The sequence below is a fragment of the Anser brachyrhynchus genome, assembly GCF_964034855.1.
Source record: "Anser brachyrhynchus genome assembly, chromosome: 9".
In the NCBI taxonomy this organism is placed as follows: Eukaryota; Metazoa; Chordata; class Aves; order Anseriformes; family Anatidae; genus Anser; species Anser brachyrhynchus.
Genome location: NC_137703.1, coordinates 6693683 through 6719991, shown reverse-complemented (window position 1 = coordinate 6719991; position 26309 = coordinate 6693683). Strand labels below are relative to the sequence as shown.

At 35.7% G+C, this 26309-nt stretch overlaps 1 protein-coding gene across 20 annotated transcripts in view; it reads right to left on the bottom strand.

Annotated features, from left to right (window-relative positions):
* Positions 1-26309, bottom strand: part of NAALADL2 (N-acetylated alpha-linked acidic dipeptidase like 2) — a 438404-nt gene that overhangs the window by 129862 nt on the left and 282233 nt on the right. For all 20 annotated transcript variants that reach the window (XR_013954883.1, XR_013954884.1, XR_013954885.1 and 17 more), the window contains one exon: positions 20712-20862. Coding sequence is in view for 16 of the 20 variants with exons in the window: in XM_080604240.1 (XP_080460366.1) it covers positions 20712-20862 (151 nt within the window). In the remaining 4 variants the exon portion in view is untranslated. The remainder of the gene's footprint in view (positions 1-20711; positions 20863-26309) is intronic.

Genomic DNA, 26309 nt, shown 5'->3' with positions numbered 1-26309 from the left:
AGAATGTGTGTGCCCAAAACCATACAAATTAGCGACACAACTCCAAAGATTTGGTACATTTAGGATAAAATTCTTCCTATCCATATACAAAAACCGAAATCTTAAAACCTATTCATTTCTCCTATCTGTCCAAATCCACCACTGTTAAATGCAGTAGTCTCTGCTCAGTAGAAGAAACCTTACCATGCCTCAAAGAAGCTGAGAACAGTACCGAGTCAAAAAAAGAAAATCCTCATATGGGGTAAATACTTTTCCTTGACTCTTCATGAGTGCTATATTTGTGCCTTTAGCCTTGCACAGGATTTCTTCAATGGGAAAAAACAGTATTACCCACATCACTCAACCATTGGTTTAAATCTAATTCAGCACTTATTTCAAACCATGTCTGAAAATATAATCCTAATGTTGCCTCTATTCTGATTCTATTACTTTATTGTCACAATTCAGTTTCACAGATTTTTGCCTGAAGTTACAGTTGAATGAAGTCAGGAAGCTATTACTACAACTTTACAGTAGATAATAGATGCCCTTGACTCCTTCATATTCATCAGCAAAAGGACAAACACATATACAAATACAGTAAAATGCAAGAAACCAAGGAATACAAATAGAAAAACGCATTGGTTATTACAACACCATGGGTCAAAGAAGTAATTTGCACAAAAGGAATGTATCACAATTGTTACTGCCATGTTATTTCATGTTTCTCAATACTGGTAGAAATAAACAGATGCTGTAATTGAAAATTCCATGAAATTGACACTTGACGTATTACATGACTACCCCTAAAATACATAACATTGTTCTTTATTGTTACAGGTACTGTATTTCATACACTTGCTCAAGCTAGAATTTGCAGTTGTATAATAAACTATTTTACGCCAATAGTCTTGTAAGAAAGTTGCAATTTTTCCTCAAATATGTTTTCTGCTCAGAAAAAAATATTTATAGCCACTCAGAGATCAAATATTATTTTTCCATACACTCACTGCTAACATTTCATTCTCAAAAATATTATGCTGTGTGAGAGCACTTAAGTCATTGAGTCAGAACTGACTGAACCGTTTAGTTCTTCATCGCTGTTCATTATAAGGCCAAAATTCAAGTGTTTCTTCGCGATTTCAGATTACCAATTCATAATTTCATCTTACTGCCTTGGGTTCAACTGCAGTAAACAAGTCTAATATTTAAGTAATAACAGAACAGAGGGCAAAAACACCACGTTAGTCTGTAGATAGCTCTGAGGTTTTTACTGAGCCTTTACTTCATATATGGCTTTTGCACGAACATCAATATAATTGTTACATGGAAAAGACATTAAATACTGTGAAACAAGCAAAAATTCACTAGATGAAAAAGGACAATTACCTTTTTACAACTATATTTTAACTAAAATTAAGTTTTATTCAGTTTCGGCTGCATCTGGTTAAACAATTCTACGGCTTGTTTACCTCTAAAAATCAACTGAAGACATAGTCCAGGACTAAGACAGACAGGGCATTTGAAAGATGTTCCATTACTTTCTCGATAGCTGCAGAGATTTACTCACCCATCAATGTTGAGTAAATTGTCACAAAGCTAGCTGCTGAGGAGGTAGTAAATGCATTTTAATTAAGTAGATGTGTATATAAAAAGACTGTGTTCTAGTTGATTTTAAAGGAAACAGAAATGAAAGAAAAAAAGTTCATTAAAAAATTTGCCCCCTTATTTGATTCAGTTGTCATAAAAATCCAATCTTACTTATGAGTGGCAGTTGAAAAAGTGTCTCTGCCTCTTGAGAAGTGTTAAAGGGCCGAGAATAAACCCAGAAAAAGGAAACCTGAAACAATCAATCACCCGAATTCTTTAACATATTAATATGAATTTGCTACAGGCTAATATTTAATTTCCTTACAGAATTATCTTGTACTTCTAATTAGACTGAATAGGACCTGTATTGGTGATATTTCAAATATCTATGAACCTATATAACTTAATCACAACATTACATTTAGAGTTATGTATGCAAACCTGATTGTTTAAATGATAATTTTCTCATCAGAACTTATTGAACAGGATAAGACACTTAGATTAATAAAAATAAGCCCTTAGATTCATTGGGTTAATTCTATTTCCTTTAAAATCTGTTCAATAATTTTGTCAGGCTGTAGGTAAGCTGATATTTCAAAGTCTGTCTGTTAATCACCAGCTTAAGTCCAAAGAAATAAAAGCAGCCAGAGACAAATCCATTTAAAATCCAATGAAAACTTTTTTTTTTTTTTTCTCTTGCTATGTTAGTTGGAAGTATGTTTGCTGCTATGGGTTCCCTATACTCCGGCAACTTCATTTTAAAGGGAGCTAATTTTCTTCTGTTCCTGTTCTGTTCTTAGTCAGCACAATACAAAGCTCTACAGACACACACACACACAGGTGCTCAATTACTACTCTTTTTAACTATCTTTCACCTAACATGAAGTCCTTCGTATTGTTGTGCTCTCTGTATTTTGCATGTAATTGCATTTTTCAAAGCTGTAACTAAACATGTAATTTCTTGAGAATATACACATCATGTCCAGGGCTGATTTTGTAAAATCATTCAATTTAGATCACAAGCTTCTTAAAATCATCTTTACAGTTTCCTACCAGTTTTGGAAAAATGTTTCTTTTAAAGAAGTATTGCTTAGCCATATAGGGTCAGATCACATTCAGCGTGCCTGGTGGAATCTACATTAGGTGCCTGTGCACTCAAAAGTATGTTTTTCATGAAATATTTCCAAACCAACTTTATTAGACCACAGGAGGAAATGACACTACACACACCTATTCAACTCTATTCTTAGAGCAGCTCCTTAAAGACATGACTGATGTGTAAGAAATCCTGCATGGAAAGGACAAATTCTGTACTGAATCCTCCTTAGCCCATCTCTCAAACAAACACACTGCGATACACACATGGCGTCTTTTGCACAAGCTGACATAAATCCTTTTGTTTTCTCTCAGGGTAAACTCATTTTATTATGGCCACATAACTTCACATTTTCAACAATGGTCAGCTACAACTGAATTAGAGCTGGCAGCCTAGGTTTGGAAAGTTCTTCAGTAAAGAAAAGTGAATAGTCCATTGACTAATCAGGAGACTGCAATAATTCAGATGAATTTCTGAAACTCTGAGTGCCTCTTCTGAGCAACTTTTATAAATCTAACCCCCTCATTAGCTTTAACGTCATTCTGTGAAGTTCTATAACAAGGACACTTTCATCTGTAGTGCTTCCTGTCTATATACAATTTAGGAAGACATTTAGTGAAAGCTATTCCAGAGGTTTGATTGAGGTTGGCAGATGCAGCCATTCTATATGGAACACACCTGCAAGTAACTACTGGAAGGTATTTGTTTCAAATACAAAATACTAAGAGAACTCATTCAGAGACTCTGCAGAAGTAACACTTAAGACCAAATGCATTTTGAAAATATATTATCAGCTTGACAGCACAATTATTTGGCTTGGAGTATGCAGAAAGTCAGTCTTGCAATCACAATTGGATTGTTGTGCCTTAAGACTTTACGGAATTATTTCTGTTAAACAGTGTATATGTATCTTGAATAGGAAAGAAAAAATTAAAGGACAACTACAGTTCTGATTATTTATGATGACATTAGTCTTCTTCTAACTGCTCTGGCAATTCTTTACACATGCAGGTAGGTTTTTGTTAGTTTTTGTTTTTAAACAAGCATATCGCACAATATTATGCCAAAGAGCTGGCTCTGAAAAAAGTACAGACATTTCTTCTGGGAAAAGTATCTGATGTCAAACAAGATGAGACATTCTGAGAGACATTCTTGTCAGATCATAGACTGATAAAACGATTAATTACTTCAACTTAATAATTATTGATAATTCAGCCTAAAAATCACAGGTTTAGTCAAACTCTAACGTTTTGTGATTAGAATAAAATGTCTGACAGTTACCAATAAGGATCCCAAAAGACTGGCAACTTTTTGAGCAATAAGGGAGCTCAGTCTTCAACACAACTCTGCATTTTAAAATCTAATTAAAGTCTAATGCTAAGAATTAATACGTAGCCCATCTGCACTCAGTTATAAAGTAACTTCTGGAAGGTGTATGTAACTATTCTTAGGACAACCAGATAACGAAATCAATTATACCTGGTAAGCTGGGGTTGGAAGGGACCATCTAACTCCCCCTGCCATAGTTAGGGATGCCACCCACTAGCTCAGGTTGGCCAAGGCCCCATCCAGCCTGTCCTTCGACAGCTCCAGGGATGGGGCATCCACAGCTTCTCTGGGCAGCCTGTTCCAGGGCCTCCCTTCAATCTTTCCTTTCCAAGTAATACTGTATAATGTTGTGTTACAAGAACTGTATAATCCGAATGTATATTCACAGTCAAAGGACCAGATAATTTACCATTACAAGCTATCATATTTTTACTGCAGTCAGTTTACACCAGCTTATTACTGACTGAACAAATATTCATATTAACCTTCTGAGGTCAAGATTCTGAAAAAGTCTGGTGTTCAGACTAAAATGTTCTGAGCAATGTTTATTTTCAAAGAAATTTTAACCTTCAGTGAAATAAGGACTTAAAAATGATTTTCTGTAAATGATGGTAAATTGTTAATCGTATTTCAAAACCCTGAGTTAAATATCTACTTGTTATGCTTATTGTGTACATAATTACTCGAAGGTTGACATTCAGACATGAACTTCATTATACTTTCAAAATTATCATCTCCATAGAACTACAACACAACAATAAGTACTTTTGGTACTTGTAAAGCTAAACATAATCACAGGTTGTTTTCAAATAGCAGGTTAACTGAATATAACTGGATTTGTTAATTATTTTGCAATATTGTGCATAGTGGCAGAGTGGTATTATCTACATCAAATATATATATATCTTTTTAAAGGAAAGATTTCAAGCAATCAAGTGTTAAACTGCTATACTTAAGTATTGTCTCCTACATTATTTGCTTTCATTATTAAAATAAAGTGCAACATTTTTTTTTTGTGTGTTCTTTCTGTTGTTTCCAACATAATCCTACTGAAACATACAGGACTTGGATAAAATAGGATTTAGTTAGGTACACCACTGCATATTCAGTATTTCTTAAGGATCTTCAGAGAATAAGGAATTATAAAGTTCAAACAGTCAGAAGACTTGTTGAAACATCCACTATGTACTTTTAAATTAATGTACTTAATTATTAATTAATAGAAAACACCAAGATACTGCTGATATTGAAACCATTTTTGTTCCTAACAGACATAATGTTTCTCAGATACCAATATTATTACATACTAATAAGTACACAGCTCTTTTTGTGACCAAGAGCTATATTTCATTTTTCATAAACAGTTTTTTCATAAACAGTTACTTCAGTGAATGGTTTACAGATAACAAACAGGGACAATAGCTAAATGGAAACAAAGCAAGATCAGGTGTTCACATATATTCCAAGATGACTCAACAATGCTAATCTCTAGAGCTGCTCCCTCCTAAAGCAAGGGATTAAAGATTACCATGCACCAGCATAACACCACTACCAGCTATCATATAAATGGTATTCCACATTGCATGCTTATAAGGCAGAGGTGATTCCCTTTGCTCCACTACCTTAGTTCATCGTTTCAGAATAAAAGCATGCAATTTACTAAAGAACAACTGACAATTTTCTGCATGCAATAAAGAAATCAGAAGTAAAAAACACAAGTTACATGGAGATTAACAAAAATTTTATTGCTCTTGCATTAGGAAATCATTAAATTATATAAAAGTATATTTCTATGCAAAATATATGTATTGGTAATGGCATTAGCTCTAGAACGGCATTAGCTTTCTCTTCAAAGCAGCACTGCTGTTCATTAAGTAAATATAGATTAAAGTAGCAGGTGTAGCAGTGAAAAACTTGTTCTACAGAGAATACTCCTGTTGACAGTAGTACAAGATTCCTCTTCAAGTAACTGAAGGACTTAGCCTACAATAAATAACTAGTAATGAACAATAAATAGCAAAATATCAGTTTGTAATGACAGGCTAAAATGAGCCTGCCTTTGCCAACGTCTTCAAAAATGCTTCCTGGAAAAGCTTTAAATACACAAAAGCAAGCTGTATAAGGAAGAGCACAGTTCAGCTAACATAGTGTCTACTCTGACAGAGACTCATTTGGACAGTAGTTCTGCTGTTAACATGAGCAAAGATGTTTAGCTGGGTCTTAAAGATTGCTATCCATACTTGGTGTAACGCTAGAGGCTCCATGAAGGAGTGACGGATGGAGGCATACAGACTGAAATATTTTACACTACTAGCAGTGAAAATGTGTGTGTAAAAAGTAAGTCAACTATATACAAAACGTTGGTTGAATATTAGGTTAAAAACAGATGTATTGCAACAGTGCAAACAGCGTTTATCGACAACTTAACCAAAGGAGGAAGAATGAGTTCCCTCTGTCTTTCAGTGCAATTAAACTAAGTCTTACCAGGCAGTATGAAGATAAGAAACAGTACTTAACCCAAAGAGAGGACAGGTTCTGTATGATAGTAGAGAAAAAAAATATAAGCAGAGGTAATGACAGCAGAAAAGGATGTGTGGACATGCATTGGCAAATTGAATTAATTCTCAAACACCCAACTTCAAATCGTTTTCTGAAATGCTGTTACACTAGCTACACAAATGTGACATTTTTCATCTCTATTCACTTGACCTAGCAGTAAGTTTAGAGGTGGAAAAATTCTGACCAAACTCTGACCCTAAAGTCAACAGAAAACTCCCACAAACTTTAAACACAAAAGCAGAGCAGAAAGCATAGAAAGATTTCATTCAATGGCCGAAGGTACATGATTTCAGATACTTAATCAAAAAAGATCTCCCTTGTTATAATACAATTGTTTCCCTGGAAGCAAAAATGTAACACTTTCAGATTATCAAAGGTATTATGATGGGGTTGAAAGCCTACAAGATCAAATATGAACTGCTTTATCAGTAATATTTTGTATTAGAAATTTCAGTGAGTATCTGCAAATATTTCAGCCTTGCTTTAAGAAACTCTTGCAGATCCCAAATATTTTTTTTATTATTATTATGCACACTCCTGCTTGAAATACAGAAGTGAAAGGAATACAGTCTTTTTGAAAACCATCTCAAACACAACTAAGAAATCTGCTGAAAACTACAACTGTTAAATTTAAACTGTAAAAGTGTTTACATTTCACATACAAAGAGTTTTACAGAATTAATTTCAAAAGATGCACTGAAGTACAGTAGAACTGATTATAAGAACTGTCTTCGGTAACAAATTTATGGATTAGTCATCTCAGGACTGTTAAAAATATATACTTGAGATAAAACTACGTGCCATGCTAGTAAAACATAGCTTTTACTATTTGCTTTTATCTTGGATGATTAACTATGGACAAGATAGTAGATGACTTAGGGACTCTTTTATTGACATTATTTATTAATGGCTTGGAAGAGGAAAACATGATATAGACTACAAAAGGAATAAAAACATTTTTGTAGGAATTGTTCTGACCATGAGGGAGAGAGCTAGGCCAGAAGAAAACTGTAACGTTACAGCAGTTTGTCTTCCTCTTAGAAAGGTGAGTTTTGAAGAGTTTATAGAAAGCCTGAAGAGCCTCTGAAGCTCAGTTCAACCACCACAGCAATCTGCAGACAACATTTTGATTGTGCCTCTAAGACTTGTTCTGCTCTCTCATCAGCCAGTTGTCAAACATCACTATCGATTCCATTTTTGACTGGTACAGATCATACCTAGCTTCAATATGTCCTTTGTGTCCATCTAACTGATTTAACTTCAGGAACATGCTCTGTTCATCTCGTCAATGGACAGAACAATTCAAAAACATTTCATCAGTTGTACATTTAAAATGTTTAAAATGTTAACATGTAAACATTTAAAATGTTTAAAATGTTAACATGTTTGCTCAGCCTAATGGGCAGTGAATGCAAAAGATGTCACCTTGTAAATCTACTGACAACAACCTAAATAGGAGATTGGGCATTTCTGTCATCCACCTGAGTGATCCTCGAGGCTACAGTTACCTCAGTGAGAGGACTGAGGAAGAATTTGTTCTGGACACCACCAGGAACTCAGAAAATATATAGGGATTTGCTTAGCCCTAGACCACCGACCATAATTTTACTCTTCAAACAATTCAGGCTGCAGCAGGAATGAAATACTTTCATCCCAGAGGACCGCATAAAACATTTCTAAATGGCTTTCTGGGGATGAGATTATTTTTAACAAGGAATGTTCCCTTGAAGGACTTAACAAAACAAAATGTTTCCCTCCTGCAGGGTGGAAATCAGAGCAGGTTTTCACCCTACTGAACTGTCCTTCCCTCTGTTTTACTGGTATACTAAATTAAAAGTTTACTTGGAGAGCGCTTTAGCTTCACTATTAAATTCAGGACACAACAATCATCACAAGAACACAGTGGAAAAGAAACGTACTACAAAGGGGTCGAGTAAGAAAACCAAGGCATAACAGATCATCAAAAGATCAGGTCAAATAACGGACAGGTGGGAAATGGATTAAAGATCATCACTTTCATTAAAAGCTGCTAATCTCCTAGTAATACCTTGACCCCAGTCGTCTCAAAAAAAAAAAAAAAAAAGACAGTCAGGAAAGAAATGATTTTGAGAAATCCACCATTTTATGTTTATGTCCTTTCCCATACCATTCCTGTTACCCTAATAATTATGTCATGATGTAACTTTGGAGATGCCAGATGTTAAGGTCTAACTAATATCCACTTTCATTTTACCTTTTTTTTTTTTTTTCTTGTAAACATCAAATATTTTAAAGTTTTTAAGATATGGGGCAGGGTAGTTTGCTATTGTGTTCTAAAATTATTTTTTTTCACAAAAACATCAAAGGGTCAAATCAATACGTTACCTAGTGTATCAATTGTCTTCTTTTTCCAGTTTCATAATCTCTAAATCCATGCAGCAAATCCATGAGTGCAAAAGAGAAGTAGCATATTCCAAGGGACAAAAAAAAATGACTCCTTAAATCAGTGTCTTTGACTGACCTGTTGGGTGGGTAGAAAAAAATCCCTCTCTCTGCACATCTCTCAGATGAACTCGTAAAACAAGAATAGTAAAAATCCCTTTCTTCTGTTCACAAATTCTGAAATCTCAATATTTCCCCTTTAAACATGTGACAGCCAATAACAAGGCACTTTTCTATTTTGACAGAAGAATGATATTAACATGTCAATAATTGTTCAAAATTGCATTTATATATATTTATTTACTTCCACAACTTCCTAGATATATAAGCCAGGATCGATGGCTTATCATCAATTTGCTACTCAGAGTATCAGTCAACCATTTAAAGTGTTGTTTTTCTAAGGAAACAATAAATTATAAAAGTTTCATTCTTCATTGATGATTTTTAATATACTTGACTTTCTATATATTATCCTTATTTTGATCCTTGCTTAACATGCAAACCTGTACCCTGAAGAGTCCTTCAAGCAATAAGAATATTACAATAATCAGCAGTTTGCTGACATTCCAAAAATCAGTCTTCCATAATTATTATTTATTCATCTCTATAACCGCTTAATATCACAATGCTTCCTTTTAGTCATTGTTGAATAACGACAAACTGAAACGCATCATGCGAAACCTCAAAGAATAATGAAATTATATCTGCATAAACAAAAATAATAGTTTGCTTCCAGTATCATCCAGTAAACAAATGCAAATGCAATGATGAAACTTTCAGAAGCATTAATGACTAAGATGGCAAGACTCTTGGTTACTGGACAGATGAAATTCTTTTGCTTTCCCATCTATTTCTATTTTAATTTCTCTTTTGCAGAGTTTTGAGACAGTGAAGTTTGGCAAAGGGAGTATAAAAAATCTGTAACAGTTTCAATGAATAGCAACTTCTCTGTTGAGAGAAAAATGTTTTCCAATTGTTTTTATTCTATGAAGTTGAAGAAGAAACTGAGAAAGAAAGATTTTAATAAATGTAAGTTTTGTAGGAATAAGTCATAAAGAACATGACCAAAACACAACAGACATTAAAATTCCAGAATGGGCTCTGCAAGAATCACGGAGCTTTTGACTTAGAAATAAGTATAGATTTGTATGGCTAAAAATTACTTTATTAAGAACGATTTGTAAATCTCTTGCAGTATTTCTACATCTGCTTTAGGATTTGTGTCTCTATTAGAGGATTTGAAATGCAACTTTTCATTTTACAAAGCCAATGAAGGGTGTAACTAAGCCCTATCTTAAAGCACTGATTTCTAAATCAGGGTTTCAGAGTTCAGAATTATTGGTCCATTGTATAAACCAAAGGATAGATCCAAACGCTCAAAACAAAAATGCATTTCATCTCACAAGATGAAACTGCCATAAACTCAAAAAATAAAACTGAAGCTATTACTTCTAGAAAACATTGACCAGCTTAAGACTGTTCCTCCTGCTTGTGTTTTAAACATGCTTCTTTTCCATGCTTTGATATGTTCTACTATTAAAAATAAATAAGAAAGCTTTTTTAATTCCCAAAAATTATGAAACCTACTTAAAATCTGCAAAGGTTTTCCTCTTATGCATTCTGTTTTGGGATTATTATGCTTTTTGATTATATAGCAGTCAAGTTGCATTTCTATGTTTGCAAAAAAAGCTAAAAATAGTCTTAAGAAATTATCTATATAACCTTTATACAACTCTCCTTAGACTCGAATCACTTCATTTTAACTCAAGAAATACTCCACTCATACTGTCTTCTCAAACCCTACAATTTCTCATTCTGGGGAAATTTAAAAACATTCCACAAGATATTCCATGCCGGGTGATGTAGCTGTTTTTTCAATGGATTAGTAGCACATATCACTGCCCAGAGGAATATTTTGCCTCTTGCCAGCACAACTCAAAATCACATTTAATACAGCAATTTTGGGAAGAAGCAGAGGTAGCTGACAAGGGAACAAGCTCTTAAGCTTTACCTCACCCTTATTCTGTATTTACTGCTATGAAAAATACAACAGATTTTACACAATGCAAAAATTACTACTGTCCAAGTTTTAAATGCTAAAGGCTTAACAACATGTGGTTCAGTTCTATCAGAGTATGTGAAATATTGATGAAAGTCCCTAGCAGTCCTGCATTAAACTAGGGTTGGCAGAAATTGCACAGTGGACAAGTTGAAAGACTGCTGATTCTGGAAATCAGGAAAAGAACCTAAGCACTTTAAAACATGAGTAGGCCAGCTGTTCTAAAATTAGTCTCCTTGTTACGAGCATTATACCAAATAGGAATAGATTGTCACCACGTGTCAGCTTTAGCTGACATCTGCTGTAAGAAAAAATTACCTCCCAAGTAGATAGCACAGGCATTTGTTCATTACGTATTTTGTAAAGGGTGGTCCCTACAGCACGCCATTATGAATAAATATGCTAATCACTTATATTAATATTCTAAAACATCTATGAGTTCAACAAGGTTTCAAATATCCTAAGAGGCTTCACTCTTTTTTCACTAACTCAATAGACCCACCTGTCAGCTATGTAAAATTAATATGTAGCAAGTATAGGAAGTTGCACACATTTTGTGCACATACTTGTCCTAATTGGAATTGAAACAGTTATGAAAGTTTTAAAGGTTTATTCAAATCATTCTTGTAGCTTCGTTTTGCACATGAAAAACGTGTCAGATAACAAAAGCATCTGGCAACAAACTGACTATTCCTCATTCTGGCACTACCCATCACACAGCAAATACTCTCTGGCACCACTGCATACAGGACTACTCCAAAAGCACTGAAGAAAGAAGTTCTGTAAGCTGTGATTATCTCTTTCACTGACATGTCCCCGATGAGCTCCTTGTGTAACACATTTGTCACAGACTTCCTCCCACATTTATGAAATTTTCTTGTACCGCACAGCTCGCATCTGGCCATCTCTATCCCCAAACATTTCTTTCAGTGCTGCTCCTTGCCCAAAATGAAGCTCCATGCTTTCTCAAAACAATCATCAGAGAATTTTGAATTGTTTTGGTAGGGGAGAGAACGGTTTTGCATCAAAAGAGATGCTGTCTCTTACATAAAAGTCTTGCAACATTCTAACAGCAACAGTATATGAAGTAGAGGGGAAGCTCCTATTATCCATGGGACATCACCGGACGCGATGCCCCATTTGACTGCTCCAAATGCATTTTGTAAAGCTGCCATAGAAAATACCATTCTACCATTATCTACCACTATTCTGTATCCAGCTGCAAAGACAAGGAAGATATTTAGCTTGTGATATTTAGAAGCCTAGCTGAGGGAGAAAACCACTTAAGAGAGCACTAGGTACAGTAGATGTAAATTCACCCATCAGGGTAGGCCCTGATGGGCTGGGACCGCCAAGTGACGAAGGATTCATGTCGTTGTGAGGCAATGCGAAGGGGTTCATGAGGACTTGAAGAAAGCAAGTATCACTTCTGTCTTCAACAAGGAGGATCTGGGATTAGCTTTATGTTAATCCCTGGGAAGGCGATGGAGCAAATAATCATATAAACCATTTCCAAACATCTGAAGGACAAGAAGGTGATCGGGAGTGGTATGCATGGAGTTGCAAAGGGGAGATCATGTCTGATCAACCTGATAGCCGTCTACAATAAGGCCAACAAGTTTGAAAAAACACAAAACTTGGAGGAGTAGCAGCTGATGGACCAGATGCCTGTGCTGCCATTCAGAGGGACCTCGATAACATGGAGAAATGAGTGGCCAGAAACTCATAAAGTTCAACAAAGAGAAATGTGAAGTCCTGCACAGAGGAGGAATAAGCCCGTGCAGCAGTACGTGCTGGAGGCTGACCGGCTGGAAAGCAGCTTGGCAAAGGGACCTCTTCTCAGTCCCCCTGGGTAGACCATTTTTCTCCCTCTCAGTGCAAGTCTGAAAAATCTGTGAAAAAGTGCAAGCAAAATGTTTCTGAAAATTGGCCAAAACCAAGTTGTGATGAGTTACTTTTGTCTTTTACCACTCTGCAGAACAATACTACACAATATGGATAGTGCACATTTATGAAATGAAGAAGAATTTTCCACATCTCCATTTCACGATGATTAGTTTTTCTTCAGGGGGAGTTTCTACCTGTCTCAAAGTAGGAAGAGGTACTATTATCTTTTTAATGCAGATGCTGAATATGGTTAGCAGTGGGCTGGAACCGAGATCATGTTGAATTAAAGATGGTTTGGTTTATTCTGGCTTGCAGTATTCAAACTCCACTAGCAAAATTTCAATTATAAAACTAATTGCATCTTCAATTGCTTAAACAATCAGCCAGCTGACTTTATGGTGCTCTTGATACTATGCAGGTGCACTTGCAGGTGTTACCATTGCAATATGTAAGAGCTACTTTGTAATATCTCAACTTGTGCACAGGAGTGCTAGGAGGATAAAATACCATTATGTTACATACAAACATTAATATATGGCAAAGTTAACTAACCTTTATTAGAAAATGTAGTTCCTTTATCTGTGCATATATAGCTACTATTAACTAACCTTTATTAGCAAATGTAACTCCTTTATCTGTACATATATATCTATTATCTATGGTACCTTCCTAGGAGAGCTACTAAACTGCTTTATGGCCACTCTAGTTCTGACATTTTTCCCTTTAGCTTCTACATGGTTAAAATTATTTCTTGAATCTGATTACAGACTGCATTTTATTTCGAAACAGTTGTATTTCTGGCAATTACAGCAGCATTTATAAATAGTATCACCTACCACAAATGCCTGCCATATACTCTGAGGCATTATCTTCAAAATACGTGAGTAAAATATAGTCATCTCCAAATCCCATACTTTTATTTGCTTTGTACATATACATTAGGAAAAAGGTATAAGTAACAATGAATTGGACCCATTATATTCAAAATGTTCTTGTTGAAACAAAAATAAATTGATTTGGGTAAATTCAAAAATAAAATAAAATAAAATAATAATATTGGACCTAACAGAATACAATGCAGAAATTATTTTTCAGGTTAATGAGTGAAATAAATAATTAAAAACATAGCAAAATGCACTGATCTACATTCAACCAAAACTGAAATGTCAGCATTTTTAGCACTGAAGAAAATCACACATACACTTTGCTTCATTCTGCAACACTTGCGCTTCACACAAAATAAAAATGCTATCACTGAAACCTTTTCTCTCTTCAATACTTCATCAACTTTTAAACTTACTAGGAGGTAAAAGTTGTTATTATTATTATTATTTTTTAACTTTCAAAAGGGAAAAGAATGGCTTTTAAAATCCCCCTTTCTGCATACAAAACTAAATAATAAATTCAGCTTGAATTCGCAAATACATTCTGCCTCCCAAAATTTCTTTTAAGCAAATTTAACTCTTCATGGAAAAATTACCAGCCAGTTTTGAATCTAACCTTCCTGATATTGAGAGAGACGTTTTTAAATATCGACAAGTATCATTTTTCAGAATATATAATACATCATTTGAAACGTGACAATAGCGGTAATGAGACTCAACTATTAGTAAAATGGAAAAATAGGCCTAAGACACTGAGGTAGATTTACTATTGCCAGGCTTAAGTTTCATACATAGACATCTTGGAGAAAGTAAGAATGAGCTGAAGCACATGTTAGATTTCTGTAACTTCTCTCTCTCCAGTTCCCCCGCTGCAGAACTGAAGTTCTGGAGCCTGCAGAAAGAAGGCGCTTTCTGGACCCCAAAACACCAGCAACACCACTGCTGCTTGCTTGCCGTGGGGAGGTGTCATCCTGAACTTGAGATGTGTTTCAGTTGCAGTGCACAAGTACGTGTTTATAGACTACAGTTAAGAAGAAAAAAAGTGTATTGTTTTGCTCTCTCTGTGCTTCTGGTTTTTTTTGTTTTTGCTATAAATACAAATTTCATGTGCAAATACTGATAAAATTTCCTGCCCATCTGCTAGGCACTGCTGGATGAAAGAATGCCTAACCTAAATTCAACCAGGTCCTGACAGCAAACTACCCCCACCCAAAACACAATGAAGTCACTGGAAAAGGCTGTGAAAGAGCATTAGGGGAAAGCAGAATAATGCACAGAGAGGGGAGTTAAGTAGCTAATGAGTGGCTACAGAACAAGTGGTCCATAAAATTGGCCTCTAGCTGACAGTCAGTTCTGAGCTAAGCTGGTTCTTAAAATATACCATTATATACCGCTACATGAGCAAATGCACAACTATTCATCCCTCCACCTTTGCAAACAAAAGTAATTCCTTTCCTTATCCATACACACAAATTTAGTAAAATATTTCCTCAATACCCTATCGTGGATATCATCTCCTTAACACCACTCCCACGTACAACTGGAAGCTGCATATGGGAGTGCAAGGGAGCCCTCTCAACACACACACACACACTATTCCCCCCTAGATAATGCAAAACCAGGCCCCATCCCAGATTCCCAACCCATGGAAAGACAACTGATTTCAGCTAGATTCTGCAGACACGTGCTTTTGTCATAGCAGATTCCAATCCACCAGGGTAGACTTACTGCTATACAGCACTGTCGGCTGTTTCACAAGCTTATACTAAAAGTAATAGCTTGCTTGCACAAAATTATGTTGAGCTGAAATATGATGTGCTAGCTGTCAGTCAAGATATGAAAGGATTATTTTTAATCATGATTGCACAAGAGATTTAAATATGCTAATCTCCTTTTTGAGTTGTGGAGCTTCAAAAATTTAATCTGGACACCATTTAAAATGCTATTTTTGTTGGACGAGCGACATAGTGGCTTTGCTTGAAAACATTCTGTAGGGAGTCAAGGCTGTTCAGTAGTTTGAAACTGTCTGAAATGTCAGAAATACTGTGGAGTCTTCTCCAACTTAAGTTTTAAAAAAAGCCCCACAATCCTGATGATAGTCTGGATGGAAAACTAGATTTATGTATTCTGATAGAAGAGGCGTCAGTCTTTAGCCTGTATGTTTTCCTCTTAACTAATTCTGCATTAAAGAAACTGTTGTTTGTTTGTTTGTTTTTAAGCAATTTGGTGTTTACCACTTGCACATTCCACTACTTAAATTCACTTTTTAAAAAAAAAATTGTTTGAAATTGAGACGAGTTATTACCATATCGCTCAGCATTTGCAAGAGTCTGAAGATGCAAATATTACCAGCAAGCTACTGCAGCCATTGGCAGTCATTTCTCCCCGTCCCTACCAATACTTTAATTAATAAGATCACTGCATTTTCAATTATTATTTTTTTCCTCCTCCAAGCTAAAATTACAGGCAGCTTCAATAGAAGATAAAATGATATCTGGGTATACAATACACAGGTCCACACCTTCAAACCTGGGAGCCTAAAACATCTTGATGGCCAACTAATTTTCTCAGTTTTTAAGTACACGGAGCCCAAATTGAAAGCTAGGGAGAAAACAACAACAAAAACAAACCCCACCAAAATTCAGACCATGTAATTTGGTATTTAAATACAAATTTAGTTGTTTTGTTCTATCCTTCCAGATCTCAAGAGGCAGGTTGTGGATTCGAGTACCTTTTGAATGCTTAGTTTTGGAGATATGGAAAATCTGCTGAAATTGTTACTTACTATGGTCACTATTCAAGACTCAGCATTTCTTAAGGATTTACCTCAATATTGCACCAACACGGATTTTTTTTTTCATGCAGAAAATAACACAGTGTATCTGATAGAGCAGTGGAGTTGGTAATGATAAAGCGTAGGGGGGTGATGACAACCAGCAAAAATATGTCACAAAATGAAATGATCAAGAATACACATCAACACACAAACACACATCCCTTAATTTAAATATGGGGCACTTACTTTCTCCCCAGCTTTCTTTCACTTACTTTCTTACTTACTTTCTCCCCAGCTGCTTCTCCCCAGCTTCAGTCTGGCCTAGAACAAACCCAGAATCCTTAATTCTCTGAATACAGACTGCCATTTTGTACCGTTAGCTTCACACGCCATTCATCCGACATCACTAGCAGAAAGTAAATACAAATTTTGGAGAAAAGAAAAAAAAGATTTCCAAGGCCATTTCCATTTCTACATTACAGGAGTAAAGTTTAATAATAAAGGTTAGTCTGAGAACTACTCAGACTCTCTTTAAGCACAAGATCCGTCAAGGCCCAGCAGCGTTCAGAAGTATGGGACCAAAACTCTGCTGATTCCTTGTCCCCTCCTCTGAAGTCAAACCCTTTTGGCAAAGTTTGACTAACGCTGGTGTCAGTTTCCCTGCCCGAATGTGAGGTTCACTATTCACAATTTTAGCAGTATCATTTTTTTTAACCCAATCCCTGTATTATTGCTCACACGACTAGCTGCTCATGGTGACCTGAAGCATGGACTACTACCAAACGACAATTTTTAAAAATACCACTTTGCCTTCCTGTTACAACCTCTGCTTAGCAATTCTCTAAAAACAACATCACACTTGAAACACCAGTTGATAGCAGAAGATTATATTTCAGAGATGTTAGATTTCAACATTTTTAAGGTCACAGCATTTTCTATGATGCTGTCTGAATTTTACCTGAAATAATTTCTATTCCACAATGGCACAGATACAGTTCCTATTCTGAGGCACCTTACCTCAGGGACAGGGCTCAAAGCTCATTGCAATGACACTTTTCTCTTTACATACGATCTATGCATATTTTTGTTTACCAAGCTGTTTTCTGTGTGGAAACTTGTTTGACTTAAAATGGCTCTGAAATATAGAAAGGAAGAAAGTTAATGCATCTCTGCCGTACAAAGGTAGGTGAAAGCAAGTGCAACATTCAGGAAGCCAAAATGGGAAAAAAAAAAAAAAAAAAAGTAAGTGGGGGAAGTCACACAAGCTTTACGCTGTTCTAAACTTTGTTTTCTGGATACTTTTTGCCACTTGAGTCTCCTACCACCCTCTCAAGCTTCTTAGTCGCATATCCTTAATTCCTTGAGTCTCAACTACTTGATCAGTTTCATTTCAAAAGCAGCAAAACAGAAGAAAGATTTCTAGCAAGGGCAGATCCAAATCTTGAGAAATCAGAATCAGGAAGAGAAAATGATGCAAACAAATGCTCATGGGATTGTTTTAGGTTTGATATGACATAGGATGGGGAGAGTCTTAAGAGCAGAAAAATCAAATTATCAAATAAGGCTGCAAAATCTTTTACATAAGCACGTTTAACTTTCCTTTTCACATCAGTACTGTTTTCTGTTTATTAAACAGAGATCAAAAATCATTCCACTCATAGATAGTAGGAATCCAAACCCACCCTCAAGCTATTTCTGTACCTTCTAAAATAATTCATATAGAGAAGCACAGCATTTTATCTTCACAAAACAGAAGATTTGAACTAAATGATGAAAGCTCTAAAGTCCTCTCTGAATTATAACATAAACCCCATTTTAAAATGTTCTCAACTTTGAGAAGAGATCTCTAAGCTTTATCATTTCCCAAAGAAGGTTTTTTTTTTTTTTTTTTTTTCTAGGAAAATGTCTGAAGTACTCCAATATTCTGAAGCCACAGAGAGATTTGTTTTCAGACTAAAAGAATTTGAGAATCAGAAAGCAGCACCATGGAAATACGTCTCATACATTTTATTCACCTAATACAAACTGTTTATTTACTATCATTATTTAGAAAACTGATGATCATCACAAAGATTATCTCAACCACTACCTTGGGATTGCTTATATCACTAGGCACTTCCTTGTAAAAGGGAGAATGGTGTTAGAGCAGTCCCCAAGATTGTAATAGTAACAGTTATTTTGGCAATGTGTGAAGTGCAGATGGTACCAAAGATGTGCCAATAACTTAAGCAGGAGATTCCAATAAAATCTCTTGTAGTGCATGTTACAGTCTGTGAATCAAAGTGATATGGGTAACCCTGGGTATCTGGCACTTTTACATTACATGTTGTCTGTTTAACTACCTTATATGCAATCACATCCCTCAGGCAAAAGTCTGTGCTCCACGCTTCCTTGTATTTGTCCCAGGCGTAAGTTACCTCTAACCAAATTTATTCAGTGTCCCCAGAGAAGAAAAACCACCATCAGAAACACAGAAATTACTTCCATCTGATCTACCTTCCAGTGACCAAACAGTAAAAAAAAAAAAAAAAAGAAAAAAAAGTTTCCCCAAGTGTTCCTTTGAGCTTTTTCCAGCACATCATTGCATTCAATGACCAAAACATAAATGATTTTAGGAACATGATAGCCTATTCCTGCTTATGAATGGTGATCAGAGATTTAAAATCACAGATAAGCCATGCTAACGATTCTAGTGAAAACCGTTAATGCACTTATACAGATATCACCATTTTCCATGTAATCAAGCCTCTTTTTCTCAAACTAGAGACTGGAATTCATGCAGTCAATGAGATCATTTACTGACAACAAACCAATGCATAATGTTTAGACACAAGTGGCATCTTCATGTTGGTGTATATGTTTTAATTAGCTTTTTCTTTTCATGTAGGGTAAATAAAACATTAAGGAGTCAGCCAGACAGATAAACAACAAACTGTTTTTCAAATAGCTCCATGAAATGAGCAAGAATAAAGCTTGAAGAGTGTTATATTTACCTCTGTAGCTCCCAGGGCACTTTTAAGAACACTGGGTCAGGTACACAGAGACACTGAGAAAATGTGCAATTTCTTTCCCACTGAGCTGTCAAGGCATTCATGCTGTGAATAGCTAACACCCTTCTTTGACAACCAGGCAAATATTTCTATTTTCTGCCATTCTAGTCATGAAGTATCTCAGCGTTGCCTCAGCTGATTTAGTGCCAATTCAGGTCAGACTTTAGATGTCTGAGCTAGTAACTGGACCAAATATTCTTGATGAAGCCTTGTCACAAACTCAGACTGCCGCTTAATACATTTCCAAATAGTTAGATAGTAAAAAAGGCTGTAAAGCTGAAAAGGTAGCAGACAGGCAGAACACACATCCACTAAACTGCTAGAATGGAAATTAGAGCAGAGCATACAAGTCAAATAGGTGGCCTCTTTATTGTTAGTATTGCTTAAAAAAAAAATCAAACAAAAACCTCCACCCTTGAATAGTTAAAAAACAACTATATTAATTCTTAAAAATCAGTTTATTTTTTGCATAATTCAAAAGTACATTTATTTAGAGGAAAATAATTAACAGAACTGATAACTGAGTCCAGGCAGAAGTGAGACAACAACATAACTTCTCAAGGTGGTAATGGCACAAATATATTATAAACATCGGTCTTAAATCTTTTCAAATATACATTTCATTTTATATTGCTCTTGCACCTATTGACCAGAAGTTTCCATTACCAATACCATGAAAGAGTAAGACAAAATGAAGGGAAGAATACTTCTTCCAGTGTTCTTTCAGAACACGTCCAGCGGAACCTGCTCAGAAACCACCAGTATTACCATTAGTAACCCACAGCTCTTTTTTTCATGGGGGTAAGAATAAGCAGGCAGGAGTAATGGCATACTGTGTGGAAACACAAATACATATAGCAACACAATAAATTACTTAGAAAACAGACTTTGCGCCAAGAATTTGGAGTAAAGGACTTCTGAGACTGGATTCTACCATTTGAGCTGTGCTGCATTACACAGCGCTCCCTTACTCTGGGTCTCCAGTTCTGGCAGGATTTGATCTAGTGTTATAACTCCCATGCTTATGATCTGTGCAGAATTAAAATGTCCATTGACTGAATATGCCTTATACAGTACTTACCAATACTGGCATAGCCAGGTGTTGATGGATCTCCTCCACTGTTCAAGGAAACCATAAAAGCTTTATCAGCAAGATCTGTAGTCTTTGGTAAATCACAAGGATCAACGTAAAGAAGAACACCACCAAATCCTGCGTCTTCTAACAAAGAAAGCTGAGGGAATAAAACAACATTAGCGGCTTTTAGGAAAAAATGTCAGAACACATTACTGTTTTCATTACTGTTGAGATAGGGGCTTTATCATGCATCAGGCTCTCACTCTAGATGCTCTAGACAAAGAGATTCAGTCCAGTTCCAAACTGCTTATGATATAAATAAATCAGATACCCCTCGAAAAAAATCAAAACCCAACAAAGACTGAATCACGGTCATCTTTCCCAGGTCATGCCAAAAGATAATTTCAAAGCCTAATAACACAAATAACTCCTACTTATAAATGATGTGTAGCATGTTGAGGAAACACAGCACTAACAATTGCATTTGAGATTTGCAACTGATTTGCATCCTTACCTCTTTTATTGTGATACTGTCAGACAAGGTTGGTGTACTAGAGATTAAATTCAGGTGAGGTATTGGCCAGGACTAGGCTAGCTACACAAAGGGATATGAGTGGAGACATCTTTCTCCCTAATCCTTGGACATTTGCTTAGGCTTACAATCCTGATATACTTTCATGTGATATAAATATAATCTTGAAAACGTCCCAGTGTTCAAACTAATCTCTTTAACACATCTTGAATAACTCTTCCAAATTTTCCATACTACTAGAAGTATGACATTCCTGGTTAGTTTACTTCTTCAAGGACATTGACATCAGTCTTGTATAGGATTTCTGGACACAGTCTCTCTCCAACAAAAAGAGAAAACACAAGGAGTTTACAGGCCATTAAAAAAAATGAAATAGTCTAGCTTACCCAAACCTTGGAGTCTGCCTCCTGTCAGACAGACCTTTTATTCTGTTTCATTAGAACATCACAGCTTGAGTTGGTAATGGTAATTAGCCTTTCTGAAAATCTATAGATCTGGTGCAGCAAACCAGTCAAACTTTGCCAAAGTCAAGGACAACAGCATCCAAGCACCAAAGCTTGCAGCAGCCTATAGATCAATTTTGACTGAAAACAACTCAGGCTTTCCCTTTCATAGGGAACTGAAAAATAAAAGGATTTTATTCTGAATCAGATGAAATTGAATTGTAATGTGGCAAATATCCCCATGATACAAAAGGAATGCTCTCTGTAATGCTCTGCATATTTGGAATTGACTGAAGACTACAACAATGGCACACAACTACATTAATTCCTCAGACAGAGGTAATGCTGGCTTTTAAGGATTATCTTACTATTCACTATGCTCTACTGATGACTTTCCAAACGGCTACCATGAAGCCTGAGGAATGACTGCAAGTGTGTTTCCGAACTACACAGCTCAGATTCTGTAGGAACCTGAGCTCTTGTTACTATACCTCCATTTCCCAATTCAATTGCCTTCTCCTTCTTTTAGACTGTTCTTTTTTTTTTCCTGAATGCGTGTGTGTGTATATATATATATATATATATATTCAATTTATCTCCTAGCTATAGATTTTAAGAAATGTTTATGCATAGCTATTTTTGGCTTTACAAGTACGCAAATTACATGAATATATAGCATTTGGTTTAAGCCTCAAAAGCATTTCATGTTGAGCTCTGCTTTTCTTGAAAGTTGAGACAAAAAATGCATAAAAGTAGCAGCCTGCTTTTTGTCATCTCTAAGGAAACATATCTAATACTGCAATTAGCCAGGACTTCCACACTATAAGCCTGAATTCAGATAAACACACACGAGTGAACTGGTGAATCTTGCATAATCCTATGTATTTTATTTAAATAAACAATGCCTAGATGAAAAGGGATAGTCACTTTGAGAGAACCCTGCTGAGATAAATGCAAGTGTGCAAAGAGAGAATGCAATTAGCAGAGATTTTTTAAAAGGTTAAAAACGTATTAAATGCTTTACGATTTTCCAAAATGGTAGGTCAGTTTATTGTATCGTGCTGTTCCCCCTTCACGTTCAGATATTCAGCCAGAATTTGATAGCGCATTAAAAAGGGTAGGGACACAACAAGAGGAGGAAAATGCATTGTAGTTAAATGATACAATGGTCAGGATTGAAAATATCAATTGCCTTTTCCTTTCAAGTATCCACATCCATCATCCTTTTATGCATCTCTAGTCTTACTTTAATAGCACAGAAAATAGGAAAAAACTTATGCAGTTAAATATATGTCTTTTTAAACTTTGTAGTTAATAAAAATCACTGTTGAATTCCTTTTTCACTCAGAGAAGGTAACTACAGTTATTCACAAAATGCAGCAACCAATGTTGCCATGGCTACAATCTCTAGTGAGAAGTTGTTGTACATGTGAGATTATAAAACAGCTTTCAGAGTTCAGCTATAATTGCTGCTTTTTAACTTTCCAACAGTGATACCACAGCTATGCCAACAAGAAACACTTACTGTTCTTTCCATTTTCATCTTAAATAAGTCAACACCGTAAAAACTGAAGGTGCTGCATTTTTTACATAGCTAAAGATTGTAGATGAAATCTTTCAGGCAAACTGTTATACAACTACTCAAAGCAAAGGATTATTTTAGATTGTAGAAAGAACTAACAGCAGAATTTGCCCCTGACAGTGTTGGTTGTATGCCTCCTCCCTCTCCCAAAGCTACAAACATCTCAGAATAAAATGGAAACATCAGAACGCTTGAAGATAAATCAGACGCTGGTGCCCAGGGATAACCCCTTTGTTGTCTATGGCTGCTTAAATCCTCCTTTTTATACAAGGCTTTAGAGTCATGTTAAAAAAGTAACTATTTCAATCCAGTGTATTAAAATGCCCCATAAACGTTCTGGACTCAGTTTAATCTAGTATGAAACACTTGCTGCTTTATCAAAGGCTCTGCCATGTTACTGGGGATGGATCAGCCTTGTAAATTATACACCTGGTAAGGCATCCTTAAATCACTTTTTAAAGATGATGTGTTTGAGGCAGTGAAAAGACATTCGTTTTAAGTAGTGGCTAGTGATTTTGGAAGTCTTTATTTTACTCAAGATGGTTAATGATGATTAGGAATACATCAGGAAAAAAAAAAGATGATGACGCAGGTAACTGGATTATACTAACCAACCAACTACATGTGAAAATAGCTCCTCATTACTAGCAATTCTTCCCATTATAATGGTGCCAAAATCAGGCCAAACTATGCGAGAACCTTGCTGTACAACTGTTAGTTGACAGCTCTCTACCTCTGTGAAACGCTCTCTGCAATCAGTCATGGTGTTATATGTGCAGACATTTACAGTATCAGCAGTATCAGTGGTTTGTCTTCCTCTGTTTTTTGGTGAAAGTTCTCTTTACCACCTTTATCCCTCCCCTAAAAAGTTGCAATGAATGTGCTTTATAGGGTATAACATCAGCCCCATTCCTCATAAATATTTCCCTGTATGTCTTTAGTCTGCCTTCTATGCTTGTCCATTTATGAGTCTTGAATGACAGTAATGACTTAACAACTCATTAGTTGGCACAGAAGACTTGTTTCACATGACGAGCTATCTCAGCATATTCCCGCAAATTCACAGAAAATGGGATACTGAGTAGAGGAGAGGCAGACCCTGCTAATGCACCACGCTAAGAAGGCATTAATAAAAGTTGGAGCTCACTCCTTAATGGAACAGGGAAAGCTGTATGAAATCATAAGAGTGACTGATGGAAAAGACTACAGAAACTTAGACCGCAAAGTAGACACCACAAAATCCAACCTTGACAAACAAAGCTGTGAAAATCCTGTTCACCGACCCACGGAACACCCTGGTCTTTCTTCAAAGGACACATTATGTAGGATAATGCAGATGAGTACTGGCCATACTGCCTTACGATGCCGTATAACAACTGACTTTGGCATCACAGACAATTCTACCCTTATTCAAAGGACGCAGCGCTACCACTATATCTGGAAAAGCTAATTTAAAATACAGCATCTTTCAAGTGCACTTCGCAGTTTGTATATACACTGATTAGAGTTTTTCAGCATGCGATAAAGCAAACTGGTGCTGGAAAAACATGGAACAGATCTCTTCATTTTACTATAGGTTCCCTTTTGCCACATTTTACTTCTCCTCAACATTATGTTCAAGATGAATCCTCTGACATTTTCTTATTAGATCTAATTCTGCTTTCAGCTGTATTACACAAGCCTACAGGTTTTCAGTCATTACATAACGCTTACAAAGTATCAGTAAATAAAACAATATAAATCCATTCCATACAGGTAAGATTCCTCTTTGATTTAGTTCTCACATATTTCCATATACACTATACAACCATGTTTCAGAATAAGAGAGAAAATAACACAAATATGAAAAACAACATATATGAACCTGTGATGTATTACAGAAGAGAAAGTTTTCTAGCGGAAGAGATTTTCTTACAAAGGTTAACAGTCAGGAAATGATAAATATGTGAAATGCGGGAGGCAAAACATTCTGAGGAATTTTGAAAAAAAAGTCACAATTCAATCTATGACAAAATTCTGACTGATCAAAATATTAATTTTAATTTTAATTTAATTAATTTTAATTTTAATTTAAAGTAAGTTCATCATTATGTGCACATTAGGAGTATGGTGTTTATAGTTGGAATAATACAATTGTATAATATTCAAATAACTCTTAGAGTCGTTTCCAAGAATCAATAGCTCCTTCAAAATAAGCACTGAGGAGAAATGTATCTTATAAAAAAGGAGGTTAGCATTTCTCGGCTTTAACTTTTTATAAGCATCCAGAAGAACCTCACACATGCTTCGATTTTTCCCGAAGTTGTTTAAACTATTCTCTGTTTAAAATCAAACTTATTCATACATATTACCAGGAGCTGTATCTCCTATTGTAATTATATTTCAGTGCAATGATCAACATTAATTAGAGAAATAACTAACCAGTTTTTAACTAGTGCATTTTTCGATTCATAGAGCAATGTGCAGAAGACGTGGTTCATTAATCTGAGACACAGCTTTACTAGCTGGACAGGCTACAAGTTATTAATTATTCTTTTCTACTGAAGTTCCAATTAAAATCATGAGGCTCTGAATGGAAATCCCATCTCATTTTACTAATTGGCAGTAAGTAAAATTACCAAGCAAGGGTAAAGGGCCATTTAAACTGTTGGAAGACCTCACTGACAATGTATTTCTATTTCTGAAACAGATTGCTTGAGTAGAAAAATACGACTTCACATACTGCAGATTTAATTAGATGCCACTGTCCTCTCAATTACCTACGATAATACAGGCTACTTGGAAGATACAATGGTACCACAATCAAGACTCTAAGAAAAAAAAAAGGATACGCATCTACATTTTTATACAACTCTTCCAACTTCCGTATTTCTAACAAGTAAGGTAACAAAGGTCCATTTTGGCTTCAGCTTAATTTTTGAATACTACTCCATGTTTAATCATGCTGCTACATTTCCCGTCAGAGGTCCAGGAGCAATGGTGAAAATAATTTAGAGGCAAAATACCACCCCATGAAGTTTTGGCTTTTGCTGATCCATTCTCAAGGC